The sequence below is a fragment of the Peromyscus californicus genome, unplaced genomic scaffold (assembly GCF_007827085.1).
Source record: "Peromyscus californicus insignis strain IS unplaced genomic scaffold, ASM782708v3 Scaffold_17__1_contigs__length_78620276, whole genome shotgun sequence".
Classification (NCBI taxonomy): domain Eukaryota; kingdom Metazoa; phylum Chordata; class Mammalia; order Rodentia; family Cricetidae; genus Peromyscus; species Peromyscus californicus.
In genome coordinates, this window is record NW_026294469.1 from 47,661,978 (window position 1) to 47,686,204 (window position 24,227).

Consider the following 24,227-nt stretch of genomic DNA (forward strand, 5'->3'; position numbering starts at 1 on the left):
GTGAAATTAGCTTCCCATGGCAAAGAAATTGCTGGTCTCCTCTCTCTCCTCTCCCCCCTCTCTCCTTCACTCTCTCCTCTTTCCCCCTCACTTTCTCTGTCCCTCTTCGTTCCTCTCCCCTATCTGTTCTTAAAATCAGAATAGTCAGATCAGCATTTAAAAGGACTTAAGAGATACGATATTTGTAGGAACTTTAAGATACTTTAAATCGTGGTATCTAAAAGTAGTAATTATTAAAAGTGGAGCAAAATGTTCTAGGAAATTAAAAAACTCAGAGTGGAAATCAATCACCAAAGAATAAGGAACTCGTTTTTTCCCCTAAAAGCATCACTTGCTAACCAGAGTGAGTATTCTACAAGACTGAGCCATAACATGGAGATTCCAGCAAGTCATATCTATTTAATGGGACTCATCTACGTCTGTAGAATTTACCTTTGATAACATTGCTTTGAGAAGAGGGACTTGGTAAATGCACGTTAAGAGAACGCTCAGTCTCCTTAGTGTCTCTCTAAGTTAATGGATTACTCTAAACTATGAACACTGCACTGTTTGGAACTGTAATGTTCTTCACCATGTAGCAAAAGACTAAATGTATGTCAAGAGAGAGTCAAATGGGAAAGGTCTAGAGCAGTGTGATTGTGTCCTGGTCACTGGTTGTTCATAGGCTTTTTTCAAGGCACTCGGAGCTGATGGTGAAGTGCTCAAATGAGTGACTCTATGGATAGAGTGAGTTTTTATTCTAGTGGCAAAAAAAATATATAAAATGCAAAGGCCTCAGCACCTCTCTGTACACCCATGCACAGAAAACCACTCTAACACTCTAACTGGTCTTTCTTTAGCTCTAGACATCTCTATTGCTTCTTCCAGAATCCAGAGATTCAGATCACACAGTGGCTCATTGCTTATCTTATTTTGATGACCTATTATTGTTTGGGGCTCTTTTCAAATGTACCTTCTGATGCAGTTGATTTAGGTCAAAACCTGAGAGTCACATATTTCCCACAGTTTCTCCCTGATATCACTGCTGCAGGTCCAGAAACCATGATTCAAATGCCCAGGCTTTATATAAGCACAGTCCATTTGCTTCAACAGGAATTCACTTCAAAGTGAGCAGTGTGTGTACTTTCTGTCCAGTATAAATAATACCATCCACTGGATGCTGTGGACCAGAAGCTGACCAGGGGACTTTGCATTTGACCAAAGTATCTAATCCACACAGTCACCCTGTGTAAGAAGGTTAAACAATATGTGCATTGTTGTCAAACATGGTTTTATTTTCACTGAGAAATTGGTGTTCAGTTCTGTCTTTTCTGTATAAGTCGTGGCTCATAAATACATATAGTCTTTGAATAAACATTTTATGCATCTCCTCACAGTTCTTTTGCATCCTCTATGATAATTTCAATTAGAAGATTCTCTCTGTCCTGTGCTGTCTCGAGAAACAAACAGAAAGTATCTATATTGTGGGGAAAAATACTTACTTAGCATCTTCTTTGACTGAATGGTGTAAAATAACATCAATAGCAAGCATTTTTAATGATTTGATATTGGAAAACACTACCATATTTGCCTGAATTCTATAACCATATGTAAGTTTTAACCTACTTAAGAGCAATACAAGACTGAAACATGTAACGAACCTTTCTTTAAAGTCTGAAAACAGTATATGTTAGATTCCAGAGTCAGAGACTTTTCTTGCAGCACAGCCCTTAATCTGACTAGTAATTGCCAAGGCTTTTCCTGGAATCAGGGATCGTAATTAACTCAGTGAACTAGGTCCAAAAGAAGGTATGTGTGTGACCTGGATTTATTTGGTAATCCAAAGGAAACTGTACCTCTGAGATATTTCTCTTTAATGACTATTGCAGATTGAAAACTAGTACTGACGTGAAAGGCAATGTCCTCTGCTGCCATGCTTCAATATGTGCCCTTGACTGTAGCATGCTCAAACTTTCCTTTTGCAAAGGATTCTGCCAAAGTCAAATGGTTTATGAAAGAGCTCATGGTTCTGTGGCCAGTCACTCAGTTTTAAGTGGCATAAGACGTTCAATGCAGTTTGAAATTCCATCATTGAAAAGGTCGCTCATGTGGGAAAACAGGATTGTTTTCATGTAATTAAATAGGGTGGCAAATAGCTTTTATTAGTATAATCATTTCACCAAATTTAAAATTACATGATAGTATTGTCATAACAATAAAAAATGAAAACTTTCGCTCCTTTTTTTTTATTAGGTTGAAAGTACCTTAAAATTGGCAGCATCTGATGAAATATTTAAGCCAAAATAAGTACTGTGAAATAGTCTGACTTGGTACCCAGTAGGTTTCACATTTGAAAACTTAAAAAAAAAAAAAAAAACTATTAATTATATCATCTAGATAATGTTTATAAAGTCAATACACTAGTTGCATAATACACACACACACATCAAATACGTTGTAACACTCCTTTCAATATGTTGAACAAAACCTGAGAAAAAGTAAGGAAAATTCCGTTGAAATATTCATACTTAATCTTGAACTCATTTAAATATTTTTTCACGTTGTGTTAACTCTGAATCACCTATAATTATAACCAAATATGCCTCCCTAAACACATAATTTAACAATATATGTAAAAATTAATGTGCCAACTGCTTGTACAAATTGTCAGTTCCATAGACATGACATTTCATATAATTCTTTAACATTTTTCATGAACAAATTTTCTAAAATGTATAAAGTTCAGTTATTTTCCTTTGTTTAAAATATATGCATAGATACATGTGTTGTATATAATGTATATATTATGTATATTATATGTACATTATTTTTCATAATATACATGATAATCCCATTTTGACCTTAACATTGAATACCAGTAAAAACCAAAATGGCCCCTAATTGTGGCTCAGCACAGTGTAGACTCAAAGTCATGCCCATTGACCCATTATAGTTTACTAAACTCTTTGGTGTAACTGTGCTGTTACTATTAATGTTTATTTAAAATCCATTTAAATATACACATTGCCAAAACTGTAAACATCTAGAGAACAAAAACATTGCCCTTCTAGTGATTCAGAATCACACTGCCATTATTAATAGAGATCTCCGGTCTCCATCCTTACCCTGTATTTTAGATAGGGTTTCTACTGATGTCATAAAACATTATGACCAAAAGCAACATGTACAGAAAAGGATTTAATTCAGGTTACAACTCTCAGGTCTCTGAGGGAAGTCAGGGCAGGAACTGAAGCTTGAGGAACTTGGAGATGGGAAGTGTAGTATAGGCCAAGGAGGAGTGTTGTTTACTGGCTGGCTCCTCTGAACTTGTTCAACCTGCTTTCCTATACAATAAAGGAGCACCTGCCAGGGTACCACCACTCATAGTAGGCTGGGCCCTTACCACATCTATAATTAATCAAGAAATGCACCCATAGTCTTGCCTGCAGACCATTTTGGTGCAGACATTTTCTCAATTGAGGGGCTCTCTTCTCAAATGACTCTAGCTATGTCAACTTGGCATACAACCAGACAACACACCCCTTATTGACTCAGTGACTTTCTTTCCATCATTTCTTTTCATAAGGGTAGAAAATCCAGTTTATTTTATATCTTGCCATCAGGAAAACATATATACACCAAATTGTCATCATGCTTTGGGAAATAATGGTCTGCCAAATCAAAAGAAAATGATCAGGTGTCTCTGGCTTCATTCAAATGAGCATTCATCAGGATATGTTTAGCTCACAGGTGACACTCCAGTCTTTGAAAAACATATGACATTATAAGAGTAATGTCTCTGTGAATTAAGGGTATATGTTCATTGTGTTATTGGTATTTTTAAGCATCAACATATTTGTAGATTCTGTCATTGAATGTGCTCTGGTTTAAATCATATTCCTTAATCACTCTATACACTGCAGGTACTCCTATTTCAGGATCAGAATTATGGTCTCCACTATGAATATACAGTTCCATCAGACCCACTTCCAGACAACCAGAGCTCTAAGGATCCAGAACCCCTCTTCATGTGGACGCATGCAGGCTGGGAGGATTGCAATGCCACCTGTGGAGGAGGTGAGGAATCTTTAAACTTCGATCTTTTCAAAGCATCAGTAATTTTCTGATTCACCATTGATAATTACAATAGATCTAAAATCTCTGATTTACAATTCCAGAATCCATAAAGGTTTGTAAACAATGCTCCTTACACTGTGTATGGCAGCTGAACATCTAATCTATTTTGTGGAAAAAAAATCTTCCTTAAACTGAAAAGGAAGATAACAACCATGAGACTGGTTGTTGTAGTTATTGCAGAGAGAGTAATGTGTTTGCTTGCAGCACCCCAGGTTTCAGACACACCATCCAGGCTGTGATGTACATTCTATTACTACTAGCATCTGATAAACACTTTCAGCAACGTAGCTGGATACTTTGAAGAAGTCAGAGAAACAACACTTTTCACAATAGACTTAACTAATATAAAACATCTTACGGTGTCTCTAACCAAGCAAATGAAAGACTTGTATGATTAAAAAAAAAAACTTTAAAACACTGAAGAAAGAAATTGAAGAAGGTATCAGAATATGGAACAATATCCTAGGCTCATGGATTGATAGGATTAATATAGTAAAAATCGTCACCCTACCAAAAGCAACCTACAAAGCCAATGTAATCCCCATAAAAATTACAACACAATTCATCACTGATCTTGAATGGACAAGTATCAACTTCATATAGAAACACACACACACACACACACACACACACACACACATACACAAAGCAAAGAAAAAAGCAGGATAGATAAAACTATACTGAAAAATAAAAGAAATGCTGTATGAAAATATGCTAAGTACTAAAATAAGACAGTGAGGAGAATAAGCAGGGGAGAGGAAAGTGAGAGGGAGCAGGTGTCCCTTAAACTAGATTTTCAGAAAAGCCCTCCACAGAAGTCAAGCTGAGTCAAACTCTAAGGGAGGACGCAGGCTGCAGCTGTAATGTGGAGCAGAGCTCAGGGTGCAGGGAAGCAAGAGTAGAGCCGGATGTGCGGAGAATCGCAAGGTGCATCATGCAGCCCTACTTCTGTGGGTGATAGGGGATACACAGGGGGTGTTCCAATAGAGTGACTAGAGTGACTGTGTGTCTTCAGATGGAAAACTACCTTTCTGTTCTTCAGATGAAATAGAGCGATAGATTGACATTAGGAGTACTCTACCACTGAGACTTTGGAGAGATGAGAAGAAATGAGTAGCGAGCAACATAGGGAACAACCACACAAGTCACAGTGCTGTCCGGAAGGCAAGTGAGGCCAGAGTTGCAAGGAGGGAAGAACAACCCACTCCCAAAACCTCTTAAGGAACGATGGAGATGAAGAACTGTTTGGCATTCATGTTTTAAGATGTGTTCTTTTTATTAGATGTGAAACAAAGAGGTCAGTGCTAAACCTGTAAAATTAATTTTAATACTATGTTTGGCTCCAAAGACCAAGTAGAATGGATTTTACAGCAAAATAACCAAGGGGGCTCACCAATGTGCTGTCCTGACAGGGAGGGGCTCCTGAGGCCTCATCCTTACCTTAGAGCCCACAGGCAGATAATGGTTGCCGAGGAAGCAGAGGCATTTCTTTATTGGTGAGCTACTGGTGAGGTAAGCGTGCTTCAGTACGGAAGCCCTTATCCAATGCTCATCTTTGTGATGCTCATAAAACTTACTGGATCACACACACACACACAAAGCTCACAAAGGGGGAATGAGTTAGCAAGAGGAAGGGGGTTGATGAGAGTGAGAAGGGGGCAATATAATGGAATGCGAGTGAATGTGGTCAACACATGTTACAGTCACATATAGAAAGGCAAAAGCCACCCTATGAAAAGGGGAAAAGAAAAATAATTAAAGACAGGAACTCTAACTCAGTCCGTGTCACTGAAAGAAGAGAGAAGCAGATGTGGCAGTAGCTGTAGGGGATGAAAGTCAAAGGATGTCCCTTTTGTCTTGGGTTCCAATAAGACACATTACACATCTTTGTTGGTCCATGTGCATTTTCTAGAGGAGCACATCAGGCTAGGATAGAGCGAGAAATTGCTGGAACCGTATCCAGATGGAAAGGGGAGGAGTGAAATGAGTAATTACTTTGGCTTTACAAAACCGTGGGCAGCCTATCACTAGACACAGGAGAACAAGCAGTTTGGGGACATACAGTTGTTCATTTTCAGCTGTGTCTATTCTCTCCACAAAGACCACTTTGCTAAGAGTGAGGGTAACAGGGGACCTAGAGGAGCTTTGAAAATAAAAATATGAAGTGACCACTTAGAAAAAGGCAGGAAGAGTGGAGTTGTTACAAATTGTCTGGCTGAGAATCTTTAGGTCAGATTACAAATCATGAGTCAGCAAGGAGTTCTTCAGGGGCTACTCCTGGGCATATTTCATAGCTCTCAGCATCTGACAGCAACTGGTAGCCAGCAGGAGGTAGGAACAGCAACAGAAGGTGCTCTTATGAAGGCCTTGGTGGTGGCACTTTTTACTCTTCTAGTGTGGTGGTTTTAAGGGGATGTCACCCAAATTCTCAGGCATTTGAATAGACGGTCCCCAGTTCTTGCTGAGGAAATGTCACTGGGGACAGCTTTGAGGTCTTAAGAACCACATGCATTCCTGTAGACGAATTTCTAAACGGTCTGATTAAATAAAAGACATGGAGCCAGATATAGGGGTGAAAACCTGAGAGATCAGGGAAATAGGGGAAGCCACAGCTAACCTCACCTCACCAACTCCACAGCTTCCAAAGAGAAGTTACTTCCTGTCTACCCACGCCTATATGCCTTGCTGTTCTGCCATCTGATTTGCTCTCTCTGTCCAGCTACATCACTTCTTCTTCCTGGCCAGCTTTGTCACTTCCTGTCTGTCTGTACAGACCTCCATGGTTAACTAGTGTTGGAATTTAAGGCATGTGCCACCACACCTGGCTCTGTACCCAGTGTGGCCTTGAACTCACAGAGTTCCATATAGATCCCTCCCTGCCTGCCAAGTGATAGGATTTAAAGGTGTGTGCTACTATTGTCTGACTTCTATATAGTGGCTGGCTTTTTTGTCTGATCTCCAGGCAAATTTTCTTGGGAGACACAGTATTTTGGGGGACACAATACATCACCACACATTCCCAGGCAGCCCCCTCTGCCTCCTGGTTGCAGTTCAGGATATGAGCACTCGGCTGTTGCTTCAGCCACCTACTGCCTGCTACCTCCACCCCACCATCATGGACTCTAACCCTCTGACACCATAAGCCCAAAATAAACTCATCTATTAGTTGCCTTGGTCAAAATTTCTTATCTCAGCAACAGAAGAGTAAACAATACAATTAGTAAGTCCCAGTCCCTCCATCATGGCTAATGCTCAGTGTTTACAGCATTTAAGCCTGGACTAGTAGACATTTTGCTCTAAAGACTTAGCAGTTCCCTGGAACTCTTTTAGTGACCAGGACTTGCAGTTCTCTTCTGTGACTTCTTATAGCCTTCTATCCTTCAGCCACCTTTTTGCATCCCATCTATTGCTGTTGTCTCTCTTGTTCTTGCTGCGGCTGCTCTCTCAAACTGTTCAACTGCTTCTTGTTCCAGATACTGTCAATAGCTGCCATGTAGGAGACAACTACTCCAGGTCCTTCCCTGTTGCTTCTATGGCTGTACCTGGAGAATTTCTCTCCAGCTCCCGCCAAGCCCTGCCAGTCCCGGAGCCCACTTATAAAATAAACACACCGACTCTTACATTATTTAAACTGCTCGGCCATTAGCTCAGGCCTACCATTGTCTTGCTCTTACTCTTATACTAAAGCCCATTTCTGTTCATCTCTATGTCGCCACGTGTTCCGTGGCTTTACCTGCTGCCTCTACGTGATGCTCCCTGGACGGCAGCTAATGTCTCCCTTTCCTCTACCTTCCTCCTCTTTTCCTCTCTCCTAGTCCCGCCTATACTTCCTGTCTGGCTACTGGCCAGTCAGTGTTTTATTTATACAGAGCGACATCCACAGCATATGGCCGCTGCCATTGGCTGACAGTCTTGAGACCTCCAATTGCTGCTGACACTGCATCTGGCCAGGCTGCTGCTTTTGCGGCTTGACCCCTTAGCTGCGTGTCTGTCATTGCTAGGTCTTTCCTGACCTTTTCTATTAAAAGTGGGTAAGAGCTGACCACTCAAGAGAGTCTTTCTACTAGGTCTAACATTGCAGTGCCACAGGGGGCCTCCTTGGAAGGGTGTTCCTAGGCTAGCTCACAAGGGGTGTTGGACAATTCTCTATGAAGAGAATTAGTGTTTTCAGCAATCACGGCAGACTCTCATGCAAATGAAGGTTTCTTTTTTTGCTCCAATCATGACATTGTCCTTTGGTCAGTAACAGCAGTCCCTCCACTAAGCCAGTAGGGAAAATGTGCCCTTCTAACATAGAGAAATGGCTTAGGGTGGCCTAGAGCTCACTAAACCTGGTGATATCAAAAAGTCAATATAAAGTGTTTAAAACAGTCCTGGCTGGGCTTCTCATTTTAGGAGAGCGGAACAGTTAAGGTCATTGTGTCTCTTTATGGTATTCACATTATGTTCAAAATGTCCATGCTGTCATAAGGGTAGTCTGGATGGCTGAGTGCTAGAACTTTTGCTCAAAGACAGAAAAGAGAGTGACCAGCTTTCATAATATTAGGGACTCAAATTTCCCTATCCACCAGTGTCTTTGCTTATTTACAGGAAAATGAGCATCAAAGGGGTCACTTACAATAGGAATTTAAATTATCGTTGACACTGAGTGATTTTAACCAAGTTTATTAGTGCTCTAGTGATGCTTAACATCTGGCCACTGCCCCAGGGAGAGGCTTGTCCTTTCATCTGCTTCTTAATGAGAACATGTATTTTGGTCTATAGTGGCACTAATGGTCCAGTTGAATTCCAGGTCATGAATTTATCATGACTTCAATCCCTAGAATGGTGCAGTACCTCCCGGCTGTGTGCAGTTTGTAAGTACTCTTATAGAGCAAAAATGGGAATTTTTAAGTGAATATTATAAAATAATAAAGTAGTAAGTGATGGCCTGAAACTGTATGTGTTGAGTTCAAATGGTTGTATGAAGAGGAAATTAAAGATGCATGGACTTGTAGGACATTGAAAGGGTGGTCGGGTTGAAGGGTTATAGGACATGTTTGGACTTTGGAAATTGTCAGACTCCATGCACTAACAGGATTGGAACATAAGAGATGACAGAAAATAGAGAAAAGTTTATAGAAGTTACAGACAAGGGTTCTTGGGATGACGAAGGGATTATTGTCACCATTAAATGGAAAAAAAATCAAGATTGTTGGAAAGGAAAGAGGACCAGAAACTGAGAACACAGTAGGGAAAATCATTCAGGTATTATAATTTTAGAATTTTTCTAGGAGCACTGTCAAAAACAAAACAACAATAAGCTGGGAGCCAAAATCCATAAGAAATGAAAGTGAGTCACCCAGAGGCTGGCATTTGACTATACTAAGAGTGAGGCTATGGTGATAGAAGACAGAGCTTCGGTAAGAAAAAGTTGAGCAGTGTCTTGTGGAGAATTCTAAAACCAAAGCCCCTATGATCTAGATCCAAAAGCACTGTTTATAAACAAGAAAATGCTCCTGTTGGTGAAGTAAGCATGAGAAACAAGGACAAGAAATAGTGTGTTAGGGGAGCCCAGAGGCTCAGGGAGCACCCAAAGGCACAGAGAGCAAGGGACATTGGGGTTGCCATGCCCCTGCCCTCTGGGGCCTTCACAGAAAAAGCAACACAGGGCAGACAAGGGGGATTTTACGTAATACAATTGGCTCTCAAGGTGAACTCCAACTAACACACTTCAAATTACTGCTTGTATTGGGACTTCTCACCAGTCATCATTGCCACAGGATATTCTTTCTTGCTGGGCCCCGCTATCACCATACATGCCTTCAGTTCCCCCATTCTCCTAGCCCGGTGTCTCATCTACACCCAAGGCTACAAGTCTGTCTTGTCTATTCTTGCTTGTCTATTCTTCACAGGGCCATCTCCATTAAGGGATTCTGCTTCCATCCAACAGACAAATATATCATTTCATATATATATATATATGAAAAATATAAATGAATATATATATATGGAAGCAGAATATATATGAAAATATATGTATATGTGTGTGTATGTATATATATATATATATATATATATATATATATATATATATATATATATATATGAAAGCACCAACAGAAGGAAACATCCTCAAATGAAAATGTGCAGTTGCAAATTCTCTTTAATATAATTGAGGTATTCAATCATGCCTGCAGCCCACTGTTCAGTTGCTATCCCATGGTGATGGTAGGCTATGAAATTGGGGAATAATTAAGGAACTGGTAATCCACCTCAAAGTTGCAAAATCAATCATTAAAACCTGTTTACACTTAAAATTCTAGACAGGAAAGGACTTGCCCACTGCAGTATATTTATTTTTCTTTGCAGTTGCAGTCTGATAAATACACACGATGTATAGTTCTTAGGTTTGAAAAGCCAACTGTTTAAGGTTAAGTCTTGTCTGTGGGTCTTAGGAAATATTTTGTTAATTTCTAAACATCAAGCAATAGAAGTTCACTATGGAGTCTCTGAGTTTCCGAGTTAGTGAGACTATGAGCTATTCTTCAACGTGGCTTAATTTTTATCATAAGAAATTGGAATGCTTAGCAAATAATTACGTCTCGATGTTACATGTCCATGTAGGGCTTGTCAGAATTAGAATCTGGGACACCTAAACTGAAGGTTTTTTTCCTTCATCATATCACTTTCAAGGGTAGCTCAGAGTCTTCACATAGTTCTTCCTGGCATAAAATGGTGTCTTCTTGGCCATTCAGGATTTCTTTGGATTCAGAAAGATGGTTCAATATGCATGATTAGATAAAACTTTAGCTGCCCTTATTTTCAGTTCCCTTGGCTTGTTTTATAAAATGTCCCTTCTGCATGTAGTTCTTACAGGGTCTATTTTTGTGCCGATCTTCTCTGGATGATGTTCCACTGTTTAGTCAACAGCTTTTAATAATTTCTGTGTTAGTAGGGCACATTTATTTCAATGCCAAAATATTTCTGGGCTTTTGGATGTTGTTTCCCCTTTCAGTTCATAAAGTGTATGAGCATGATTTCAAGAATGGCATCATCTCTAACTTTACATTGTTGATGTTATAGCCAAAAAACTTTGTAATCTTTCAGCATATCCATGAATTAAATGAGAGTATGCCCAGAACATTAAAAACAGATACACAGGCGTTACCTTTAACAGAAAGAAGAGGAATAATAGCTCATAAGGGAGAGCAAGTAGCATCACTGAGCAGCATTGCATTTCAGTATTTGAAATGTTTTTCTCCCAGCTGTATGGTATAGAATTAAACATAGAGTAATAAGTGGAGAAAAGAAACAAAAATGTGTTATGTTGTCCAGCTAAATTTTTATCGCAATTGTCTTAAATGGCATTTTAACATTATAACTGAAGCTAAATTTAGTTCATAATCAACTGATGTGAGTTTAATAATGTCAGTTATTACAGAATACAAAAACTTAAGACAGGAATTCTTATGTGAGGTGAATACTACCTAAAAATACTGCTAGCAAACATTTCAAACAACTTATCATTACCTGTAACACAGTATGTGGGAAGAGGGGGGAAGAGAAAAAGGTTAACACAGATAGATGGTACATATTCACTGGTAAAAGCTTTCATCTTGGGCTTTATAAAGAGTAAGTTACAGGTGCTATGGAGGGAGAGAGTGGAAAGGAGGGACCTTGAATGTGAAGGGAAGGGGGAGGGTCATGCAGAAGGAAAGGGAGGAAGGATAGATGAGTGTCAGTTAGGATTTTTAAAAAGCCATAGGAAAATATTACTCTGTAGACTTGCTTAGAAATATACATAATATTTGTGTGCATGTACATATTACACACACACACAGACACACACACTACGCATGCATGACAAGAATCCCAGTGTCAGTTATAGGGAACCTTCCTTTTGATTGTTGGTCCAGGAGACCCTTCCCCAAACAATATATACCATTGCTCTTGCCCTTGCTTGCCACCCATAATTTGAAGGCAAACCCCTATTGCTGAACACACCACACACTTTAGACACAGGCTTTGAGGATTCAAGCTGTAAATGATCTGGAAGCCTCTTCCTGGGGACTGGCTCTTATAATATTGGAAGGTGCTATGCAACTGCCAAGGGAGTAAAGCAAATGATAATTCAACCTAGCTTTAAAGCCTACGGATCATAGCAGTGACTAGCACACCAAGATTCCCCAAGTGGGGCAATGTGGCACTTTTATCATAGTGACAGCCAACAGCTGCCTTATTGAAAAAAAGCTCCTGCTCAATGGGAAGCAATTCATTCCTGGTACTATAAACATAGTCAGTTACTCATGAATGGAGTCATAGATCTTAGAAGAGACCCTATTATTGTCATTTTCCTAAACAGATAAAATTCTAACAGCATTCTAAATAATGTCCTTATACCCATGGATAAGTGTATAGCTCACCTAACCAAAAGCAAAAACAAAAACAAAAACAACAACAATAAAAACAAAAAAATAGAAGAAAAAAAACCTCTTATTTGACTAAGATGACCATCACAGAGCTCTACAACTGGTCAAAATGTAGATAGTAGGTGTGGGGTTCAAAGAAGACATATCCCTCACAGGCTCACATGATTGTACACTGGGTTTTTATTAGTGGTACTGTCTAGGCATATTATTTAGACCCTTGGTGGAGGAAGTGTGAACTAGGCATAGGCTTTTAGAGTTTATAGCCTTGCTCCACTTCCAGTTCATACTCTGCTTTGTATATGTGATGGAAGATGTGATGTCTTAGCTTCCTGCTCCAGCACTGTGCCTACTGCTCATTGTCATACTTCCCCACCATGATTGACTGTTATCCTCTGGAGCTGCAAGCCAAAACAAACACTTCCACCATAAGTTGTTTCTGGTCAGAGTATTTTATTGCAATAGACAAATAACTAATGCAGAAGTAATCATGGGATGTTCAACCCTAGTTGAAACCCCACACCTAAGGCACACAGAACATCCTGAAAGAGTTGTAAGAATTGGAGAGTTGGAGAACCAGGATGCCAGCTGTGAGATCGTGTCTTCTGGACACATGTGTATGTATATATGTAACAATATTAATTTAGAAGAGGCTATAAATTTGAGAAGTGGGAAAGAACATGAGAAAAATTTGAAGGGGAAAGAGGGGTAGATATGATGTAAATACAGTATTCATGGATAAAACTCTAAAAAATGAATAAAAATATTTTAAAGACATTGACACCAGTCCTCTTTTTACTTTTTTAAAAGATGTGTTTGTTTTAATTTTATGCATGTGGGTATTCTGCCTGTACATCTGTCTGTGCACTGCATGCAGGCCTGGTATCCACAGAGGCCAGAAGAGGACATCAGATCCCCTGGAACTAGAATTACAGATGATTGTGAGCTGTCATGTGGGTGCTGGGAGTCAAACCCCAAGTCCTCTGCAAGAACACCAGTGCTCTTAACCACTGAACCATCTCTCCAGCCCAAGTCCTTTTTTAAAAAACAAGTTAAAATGTACCTGTGAAATAAATATTTCCTTTGCTTTGGAGTTCTGAAACATCGAAAAATATTTGAAAGAATGGATTATATTTATTTTGATAAATCAGTTCTGTACAAAGTTCTGTTTTATATAAAAGACCCATTTTGAGCAACAAGCACAACAGAGGCATTAAAATAATGAGCCATCCTGTAGTGTTTGAAGGTTCTGTGTGGCAGCAACAGTAACCACATTCCCTCACGGTTTACTTTAGCGGACAGATTGAAGGAAGAAACTTTTAAATGGACACAGGAGACACTTTTTGGGGATAAAAAAAAGAAGAGTTACCAACATGCTTTTGTATCCTGAAAATATATAGCATGAGGAAATAATAAGTGAAGGAAAAGGAAATGAGAAGAGTGTAAGGGGCAGAATACTCTGCATTCTTCCAGCCAGTCCATGGCCATCTTATCACACACACAGATTGCTGCTCTTCATGTCTCATTCCAGGTTGTAAGGAGGGAACCAAGCCTTCAGCTCCAAACTGGAGTTGAGCTCTTGGCATTCAGATGTTTGTGCCTTTTAAATGAATATGTGTGACAGAAAATGATGTTTTAGGGATATCATTGTCTTGATTTTCAGTTTTGAAGTTACTATTGTGTGTGGGTTCCAGGATATATGTCATTAACACACAAAATAGGAACGGCCATGTACCTTTGAAGGAAAAATCTTTAAGCCTAAAGGTGCCTTTAGTTATGTAACAAATAGCTTCATATTCATTGGTATAACCTAAAATTGGTTTAAACGATACGGAAATCTCCATTTCACAAAAGCCTGTAATGACATCATTGCATTATGTGTCCATCTGCTCTTTGCAGGAGAGAGGAAGACAACAGTGTCCTGCACAAAAATCATGAGCAAGAATATCAGTATTGTGGACAACAAGAAATGCAAGTACTTAACTAAGCCAGAGCCACAAATTCGAAAGTGCAATGAGCAACCTTGTCAAACAAGGTAACTGTATTCTAGCAGTCATTGCATGGCTTCGCTTTCAAACTAACTCAGTGACGATCAAAATAACTGCTTCTTCAGAACATTACAAAGAAGCACATACCCACGTGTGAACATTGAAATAAGCTAGAGCTGAGAGAGTAGCTTAAGACTTATGGGTAACTTCTTCAGAGTGTGAGAACAACCCTGTAAATAAAAATAGAGGTTACATCTTAAATGTAAGAAGAAACTATGAGTCACCTCTTCAGGTTTATTGTCATTTAATTGAATCTAGCTATTTGCTTCAGATGAGACGTTAGAATTTGACAGGAAAAAGTTGACCAGGGCAAGTCTGGGCAGTCCCAAGCCCTGCAAGACAACATGGGGTATGGGGTCCTTCTGGTGCTAGCATCCAGATCCTCACTCCTTCAAAGGTCTCAAGACCAACTGCCTAGTTCCTGTTATCTGGTCCCCAGATTTCTAGGCTGGGCTATGATTTCTTTGGTGAATATCGGGCAACAAGACAGTCAAGGCTCGTATATAAGGAGCAAAATAGCAACGCTGTCAGCTTCAAGTATGGAAGAAAGAAGGGTCTTGGCCTAGGAAGCAGATAGGAATGTATGAAGCTAGGTGCAATTTTGCTTATGGGTACTTGGCATGGCTTCCATAGTGTGGCCTGAATATTCACACGCTTTCTCTTAAAAATAAGTGGTGTGTTTAAGTAAGACAGCCCAATGTCACAAACCCTACCATGTTTAGAGAAGGTCTGATAAAAAGAGAATGAGGGTTCATTGATTCTCTAGAGTGGTGAAAGAATGCTTTCTTTACCTGACACTCAAGATTGTTGAGACTTGGTGAATTGGACTGAGTTGAAAGTTCTCAGAAAGGCAGAGAATCTATCCCCCTTCATAAGAGCTTTTGCAATTGAATTATGGAGAATTTGCACACCCTATCACTCAAACATGCAAAGAATGTACAGCTTTGTAGCCCTGTACAGCTCATCTTCCCCATAACGTCCTACCACAAAAGGAAAGTATGGGAGGGGGCTGTGTGGTTGGAGGAACAAAACTGCCAGTTACGCCTATTTCATTTCTGTACTGATTTCTTTGGAAATTAGTGTTGCCTAGGTAAATGTTCACGTCTGGATTTTGTTTTCACTCCTTTTATTTGCTGAAGTCTCCCTGTTCCCACTGTATTGCAAAATAAAATTATTAAGCCTTACTTAATGAGTTCAGTCCACGTAGTAAAACTTAAAATGTTTGGGGAATCCTTTCTTCCTTTATAAGTGTTGAGGTTTCAAGCCTTACTTTGCCGTGGATTTGGTGTTTTTAAGTTATTGTAATCTGATTCCTAATTTTTCCTTCTCCACTGACAGTCCTAATCCCCCACATAGGTTGTATACATCTAACAGAATAGGAGGATGATTTGAAAAGAATTTGCAGAAAGAAGTACGTTAATATGCATCCTATCACTCCATTCACCTGGCACTAGTCATACTTTTTTAATGAAGCAGTGCAATTGAGAAGCTGAAATTTGAAGTCTTTGATGTCAGGAGGCAGATCCTGAGTCCTTTTCACTCAGCACTGGACAGATAAACAAGTAGAACCAGTGCTGTGTCCTGTCAGAAAAGAATCTGGATTCTTTATAGTTCCCCAAGACTTCTTTATCTATTGTTCTGTCTCTTTTTGTTGATATTGAAATGCTAAATAATAATAATAATAATCTATTATCTATAATAGATTGTATTAATTAAATTATTATAATATAACTAGTATATTTTTCATTATATATTATGTATTTTAATATTATATTAATTATATTATATTACATAGATCATTATTATTATTTGTTCTTTTTTGCCAGACAGGGTTTCTCCGTGTGGCCCTGGCTGTCCTAGAATTCACTCTGTAGACCAGGCAGGCCTCAAACTCATAGAAATCCACCTGCCTCTGCCTCCAGAGCACCAGGATTAAAGGTGTTAAATGCTCAATTATTTTATGAGATGCTCTTAACTTTAAAACACAATTTATGTATACTGTTGGTTGAAAGCAGTAGCTTTGTTCTGCTGCATCTGGGATCTTGAATGAGCTTATAATTTTAGGACTAGAATGTCCTGCTTTCTTCCTGACTCTTTCTGTGAAGGAGCAAAGTGTGTGGTACTCAGCATTTGCTTATCAGCTGATGCTGTCAACCACCTTGGAGGGAGGTGCCTTGACGAAGACATGGTGAATGAATCATTTTACAAGGCAAGTTCAAATTTGAGTGAGAAATTTTTGCATCAGACTAGAAGTTGGAGGATATTATCTTCCTTCCGTGGGACAGGGAGGCAATGTCTTTAAACAGGAAGCAGCTTCAATGAGGAAAGCAGGGAATGAACATGAACAATCATTACGGATCATCACAGGATATCTTTCCAAGACCTGCTGACAAGGCACATCCTTCCTTCCCCTGCTTCTCTTCTGTCTCCCCAGGGAACATATTCTAGTTCCATTCACTCTGTGTTTCCATTTCCCTGCTCCTATTATGAAATATCCTCACAAAAGCATCCTAAGGAGGCATGAGATGATTTGATGGATGAAGATACTTGCCACCAAGCCTGACTACCTGAGTTTAATTCCTGGGTCCCACATTTGTGTGGAAAGAGAAAAGTGACTCTCATGATTTGTCCTCTCACCTCCATGTGTGATATGGGAAATACGTATCTATACACCTAAACCCACACATGCACTCACACATACAAAGAACAGATAAATAAATGTGAAGAGAGCAGAAAGCTAGTTACGAGACAAAGGACTTACTTGGCTCACAGTTTGAGGGTACAGTCAATCATGGTGGGGGAGCAGGAACAGCAGGAACTTGACACAGTTGGTCATATTTTATTCGTAGTATGAATGTCCCAAGAAAAAGAGTAAATTGACCTATTGGTATATCACATATAAAATTTCATAAGTCTTCCTAAATGTTTGTTTCTATTCTTCTCTACAGACACTTAATACAAATGGTCTTTTTGTAGTCCCAGTTCAATTAAAAATTAAAGCTGACTTTGGAGTTGGAGAATGATTCTCTCCTTCTCTAAACCCAAGCATGTTGTTAAAAGGAAAATGCAAAATCTCTGTATTATGTTAGAAGAAAGAGCCATCTGATATGGGACAGAAGAAAACCAAAAAAATTAAGGGACTATACTATTGCTACTAATCTTAATTCTTTGGTTATACTTTGATTCTTTAATCTTTTCTTAAGGTATGAATTTTATATCAAAATTCATAAGATTTATATAGATAGATAGATAGATAGATAGATAGATAGATAGATAGATATTAAACTTTTGTTATGATATTAATGGTCATATAGAGTACTAACTAATTCTAGAAAAAAGGCTTCATTTAGCTGCCTATACATGTTTTTGTGCTGGAGTCTCTATCAGTTTTCTTCAGGGAATCATGAACAGGCCTAACAGCGAATTTGAAGCCTCCAGAAAGATGATGGGGCCCCACAATGAGGATTCCATATGGACAATAATAATACCACTAAGTTGACAAACATCACCCATTAGATCAGCTTTGGACTACAAACTGCTCAGAACAAATAAGAGATGGCTAGCTGAGATGACCCAGCCTCACAGACTATTCAAGCGAAGACTTGAGATAAGCCCTGCACTTTTGCATTATGCAGAGACTGGACAACAAATGATACAGCTGCCACTCTGGAACTTGACAATTAACCCAAAATCTTTCTTTTCAGGATCCCCTAACGATGCCTTTGTCCACAAACAGCAAGAAGCAATTTTAAGAACACAACACCCACATTCCCAAGAGGTGGGGCGGGTGCTTGTTTGGTCTTTCAATGGGTTTTGGGTTTGGGATAATTGTCATTGTTTAGGATGTTTGGTTACAAGTTGTTATTGTTAATGATCAGGAAAGAAGCTAAACAAAGGAGATTAGATTTAAGGTTCTTGATTTTTAAAAATATATATAAGAGGTAGATTATTGAATCTACTCTGAAAAAATATATAGAAATGATAGAATAAAGGATAGATAATTTAATCTTCTCTGAAAAGAAAAAAAGAGAGGATATAGACATGATACAGATGAAAAGGTGGATTATTGAATTTACTTTTAAAAGACTACTAGTTTTAAATATTTTACATTAGATTGGATTTTTATATATTGTGTACAAATTATATATATTGAGATTAATATCATTATCAAATGCTGTATGTATATTTCTAATCTTGTTCAGGATATTGTACCTATACAGTTCATTTAACAATGTAATGCAATTTGCTAATCCTTGAATGTTATTATAAATATAAAGAAATGGAAGTTAGTAGTTAGACATTACAATCGAACTTGTACTCATATTAGGTATGTTTTCAAGGTCAAGCAGAGATATATTTTAGATAGATAGGTCATCTTCAAGCCCTTCAGAGATCTACAGAATATGGCATTTAAAATGTTTTAATAACATAGATTTTTTCTTTTTTTATGACTATGAGACATGTCTGCTCCTGGCAGCACCAATCTACTTCAGAAAAGATATGGGCATTGAAGAAACTGCATATGGAGTTAACTTTCATTGTGGCAAAAGTTAGCCACTGGGCAACAAAATGCTCTCACATCGACTGCTGACAAACAGGACAAAATGGACAGACAGGACACAAAGCAAAGGACTACAGATCCTTGCCAAGACAAGTGTGGTTGCAGCTTTAGAAACAGTTGTCCTCTGAAGCCAGGACAATATGGCTCCATCGCTGAAATGGCTTTGCAATCCGGAAAAGGTACAGTGCCACTTCCTTCAAAGCCAGCTTAACAGGCAGTGGACCAATGGCTTCTGATGTGCAATGGAACAGTAGCGGAAACAGTTATTCTTGAAGGAGTAACTAGACTTCAGAGTCTAACCTCTCAATGGTAGACTGGCATCTAATAAAGGAAATGAAGCCACTCACAAGCCAAGAAGAATGGGCAGCCAAATTCCAAATCACCAACAATTTCCAGAATTTAAAATCCTGAATCATGACAGGACACTGGCGGAATTCAAGTTTATGTGGTACATAGAATACTCGCACTGAATGTGAGGTTGAACTGTAGGCTTTGTGTACATCCTACTTCACAAATGAGTCTGTCAGGTATTCTAAGCCTGTAGGCTGAAGATGATGCCCCAACGTGCAGAGAAACCTTGGGTGACTGTCCAGGCAGCTGGCTGTTTCTGTCAACTCACATTTTTTTGGAAGTTGCTTGTTTGCACTTCCTGTTTCACTAGGTAGTATTATTTCCTTCTCGGGTCTCTGGGGGAGTTGAAGATTAGATAGTTATAGTTACAGTTTTCCTTGTTAAGAAATTCAGAAAAGAAACTCAGTAAGAGATGTTAAGTGTATAAGTTTGAAAGACATCATAAGATAGTTTTCTGTTGGTAATATAAGTTAGGATAGAAAGGGAATTTGGTACATTTTGGACTCACCAAAATAGGATAGATAATGGAATATTTTCTCTGAATTTGTCAAATGCAAATGGACTAAACACTGTTGATGTATTTATTGTTTGTATATATTGTATATAGTTATTGTACTTATTGTATATAGTTTCTCTTATATTAGTTATAACTATTTTTTTATTTTTATTAGACCAAAAAAGGGGAAATGTGGTGATATTTTATTTGTGCTAAAATGTAATGATATTTTATTTGTGCATTTTTAAATAAAACTTGCCTGGAGATCAGGGGTGGCGGGGCGGGGCGGGGGGTGGGGAGGCCAGTCATTTTAAGTAAACAAAGAAGTCAGGCAGTACATGCCCTTAGCAGGCAGGATCTCTGTGTGTTCAAGACCATAATCCCTTAGCAGGCAGGATCTCTGTGTGTTCAAGAACATACTAGGGAACAGAGCCAAGTGTGGTGACACATGCCTTTAATCCCAGTACCAACCACAGAGACCTGGAGGTCTGTACAAACAGACAGACAGTGACAGAACTGTGTAGGAAGAGGAAGTGAGGTAGCTGAGCTAAGAGGGCAAATGTGCAAGGCATGTAAGCCTGGGTAGACAGGAAGTCGTGTTCCTTGGAAGCTGCGGAGTTGGTGAGGTGAGGTTAGCTGGTGGCTTTCTATATTTCCCTGATCTCTCTAAGGCTTTAACCCAGTTTTCTGGCTCCATGTTTTTTATTTAATAAGACCATTTAGAAATTTGGCTACAAGTTTCCACAAGCCAGGTGGCAGAACTGTGGAAATGCCCAAGCCTGGGAGTGGCCAGGATGAGCATCCTAAGAGGAAGGCCATCCTAAGAGGAGGTTGTCTGGGGCCTGGTCAGGATCCTGAGGAAATGGCCTGAGGTGAAAGCTTAAACTATTTGCAGAGCAAACTCAGCACATGGTTTGGTTTCTGAACAAGTAGAAGATGAAGATGCATGTGTAGTTTAAAGATAAATTATTTTAAATATGTCAATATATGTATCATATCTATTACACCAGCCCTCTTTCTGGTGGCTCCGTTCTGTGCACTTTTAGCTATACATAGTCAAGTGCGACCTCAAATGTTAAGTGGGATATTCTTCCTTATCTGTTTATTTATTTGGAGGGATGGGTGTCAAGGAACTCATGTAGAGGTCAGAAGAAAACTAGTAGGGCTGAGTTATTTCCTTCTGTCTTGCGGGTTCCCACTGAGCTCAGATTGTTAGGTTTTGCTTCAGGCAGTTTTACTTCCTGAGTCATTTCGCCAACCCTGAGTAACTATATAAAAAATTCCATATGGTTTTAAATTTCATGCCTTCTGAGTCGTTCGATCAAATCTGACTCTGTCCACTCCATTGTGCCTGGGCTGTGAACCATCCTTTGGTCTCACATGTTCATGCCATCAGTATTGTTCTATAGTCACTATGAAGCTGTCTCAAATATCAGATGGACTGTCTGTCACCTTGCTTATATTTTTGTGGCCCTTACAAGGTAGCTTTATGCTGTGTCACAGTGCCGTGGGATTCTCCTCACTCCATTTCAACATATGGCTCTTCCACATTGCAAGGATATGAGTAAATACAGGACAGTGGGAAGGGAGACTGTTCCTAACATAGGACCTGGTTCCTTCCTAAAGTTAAATTAGAATCGATAGTTAAGCTAATGCCCTTGTGATACACCTCAAGTCATTAGAAGTAGCAGTAACATAGATACATTTTACTGCCTTGATTATTGTTTGGAACTAAAATATGTGTGTATGTGTATGTGTATGCTGACTGAGTGATTAAATCAGTAAAAATGAAAACAAATTATTAGAGTCCCAAAGATAACTGAAATGAGATCATGTTAATAAACTCATATGTCTATGTTTGCATCAGAGCTAGTCAGTGGCTAGGCCAAAGCATATACAACGCTAGCTGGGAGATAGTCTCCTAACTCACTGAATCTCTGTATGATTCAATTTGCCTTTCTGTAAATGGCCACAATAGCTGTGGTTCCAACACATGTGGGTTTTGTGAACATTTGCAATGCAAAGAAAAGGAACAATTCCAAATCATTTTATATTGACGATTATTCTGTGAGTAGGTGTTGAGCAGACAGGTTAACACAGAACACCAGAATGGTGAGTGTCATGTATATGGTAAGTAGACATTTTTAAATTCATTTCCAATGACCTTTGCTTGACTTTTAGGTGGATGATGACCGAATGGACCACCTGTTCACGAACGTGTGGAAAGGGAGTACAGAGCAGACAAGTGGCCTGTACCCAGCAACTGAACAACGGAACACTGATTAGAGCCTTGGAGAGAGACTGCATGGGGCCAAAGCCCGCCACTGCCCAGCGCTGTGAGGGCCAGGACTGCATGACAGTGTGGGAGGCAGGCGTGTGGTCTGAGGTATGGGACACATCCTATTTCTTTCCCTTTTCCTTCTCTGACCCTTTGCTCCTACAAAGTCTTGTTGTGTCATGTCCCAAATAGGTGTGCGTGACAATTGATATGTAAAACTACTAATTGATAAAAAGGAAAATAGCTAATTTTGAAAATATAGAAATCCAAAGGACCACTCACGTACAATTTAGACTAATGATTTTTCTCACATATATACTATGAGTACTGCTGGAGAAGCACACATTAAGTGTATATATGACTCCTTGCATATCTCTGAATACTAAAAAGGAAAAGGAAACTAACATTTAGCAATTATTTTATATGTGTGAGCTATGAGATTTTACTTCTTATTTGGTTAAGTATTTATATATAAACACAAATGTAAGAAACTTAATTGTTTGCTATTTTATATGTGTGGGCAGTATAACATAGAGGAAATAATTCACTCAAAAGTTCTACATAAGTAATAAAGCTTAAGTTTAGACCAAGGTGAACTCATGACACCACACAGTCTTGCAAGCTTGTAGTGTGCCACATACAAGTGTGTTCCATGCAAACCCACAGTGACAAACTCACATTATGATTACACATACCTTAACATACCTATATATGCCACTTATTGCATACATTCAGGGACTTCTCTGAACCAATTTAGGTGTGTAAGTGCATGGAGCCCTACAAATACATTAACATGATACACGTGCAAAGCCCACTCACACGTAGACACACGGAAAATTATCTGTGTACATAATTTCATAGTACTGTATATGATGTAAAATGTTAAATAGACCTGTTTTATTAAACAAAAAACTAGCTGTCCTTTAAAAAAATAAGAGAAATGATAGAAACCATTTTAAACGTGCCTTAATGGCCTGTGTCAACTCTATTCAAACCTTTAATATTATCTTCCAGTGCTCAGTCAAGTGTGGCAAAGGCGTCCGGCATAGGACCGTGAGGTGCACTAACCCGAGAAAGAAGTGTGTACTCTCCACCAGACCCAGGGAGGCGGAGGACTGTGAGGATTACTCAAAATGCTATGTGTGGCGAGTAGGTGACTGGTCTAAGGTGAGAATGATTTGCATTGAGTGTAGGAAGTGTAGAGAGTAGAGGCGGATATCAAGGGGGTAGTGTTCCATGCCCATCTTTAACGTCTGTCCATTTCTCTGAGATTATGACCTCTAAGGAATGATGTTAATGATTGAGATAAAACAGAGAAAATATGTAACATCGTAACATCGTAGTTAGCATAGCAAAAAGATCTCTAAAAATAGTGAACATTGTTTTGTTGCTACATTTATGGTCATACTTCTTCCTCAGACTGTGTTTAATAATGTCTATTTGATAGATAAAATACTATAAATGAGTAAATTCAAACTACAATTAAAGGGGTTACCAATAGAAGAGCAAAGGGACAAGAAACAGTTCTTTGCCAGTCAGTATTTTTGGGCTGTGCACAGTAGAAATGGAAATCACCAGAATTCCTCACCTCTCCCCCCCACACTTTGATAAAACAAGGTTGGAACACAGGTGTTAATAGAGATGTAGAAAATCATGTAAGGACAAGGTGTATCCTAGAGGGGACATCAGCTTGTCAAGAGTGGAATCAGGATCACATTGCTAAAGTCAGTTCAAATGGACAGAATTCATTTGGGCAGAGGGCAATTTTATTTCCTGGTAACAGTAAAGTTTGTTAAAATTTTTCGTATGTAGAGCATATGGGATGCGTGTGGAACCTCATATATGATTAGGCTGTGGGATACACCTAATACATTCCCTTCATGGGACATCAATGAGCTCCATGTTTTAGTATAAAACTCTCATCAGATCAGGGTGAACACAGCTCTACTGTACCATTTTCCCAAATGTA

At 39.0% G+C, this 24,227-nt stretch overlaps 1 protein-coding gene across 1 annotated transcript in view; it reads left to right on the plus strand.

The window, feature by feature from the left end:
• Positions 1-24,227, plus strand: part of Adamts19 (ADAM metallopeptidase with thrombospondin type 1 motif 19) — a 209,084-nt gene that overhangs the window by 161,910 nt on the left and 22,947 nt on the right. Inside the window, exons 18-21 of the mRNA XM_052742227.1 lie at positions 3,903-4,056; positions 14,424-14,559; positions 22,162-22,366; positions 23,273-23,425. Coding sequence (XP_052598187.1) covers positions 3,903-4,056; positions 14,424-14,559; positions 22,162-22,366; positions 23,273-23,425 — 648 coding nt within the window. The remainder of the gene's footprint in view (positions 1-3,902; positions 4,057-14,423; positions 14,560-22,161; positions 22,367-23,272; positions 23,426-24,227) is intronic.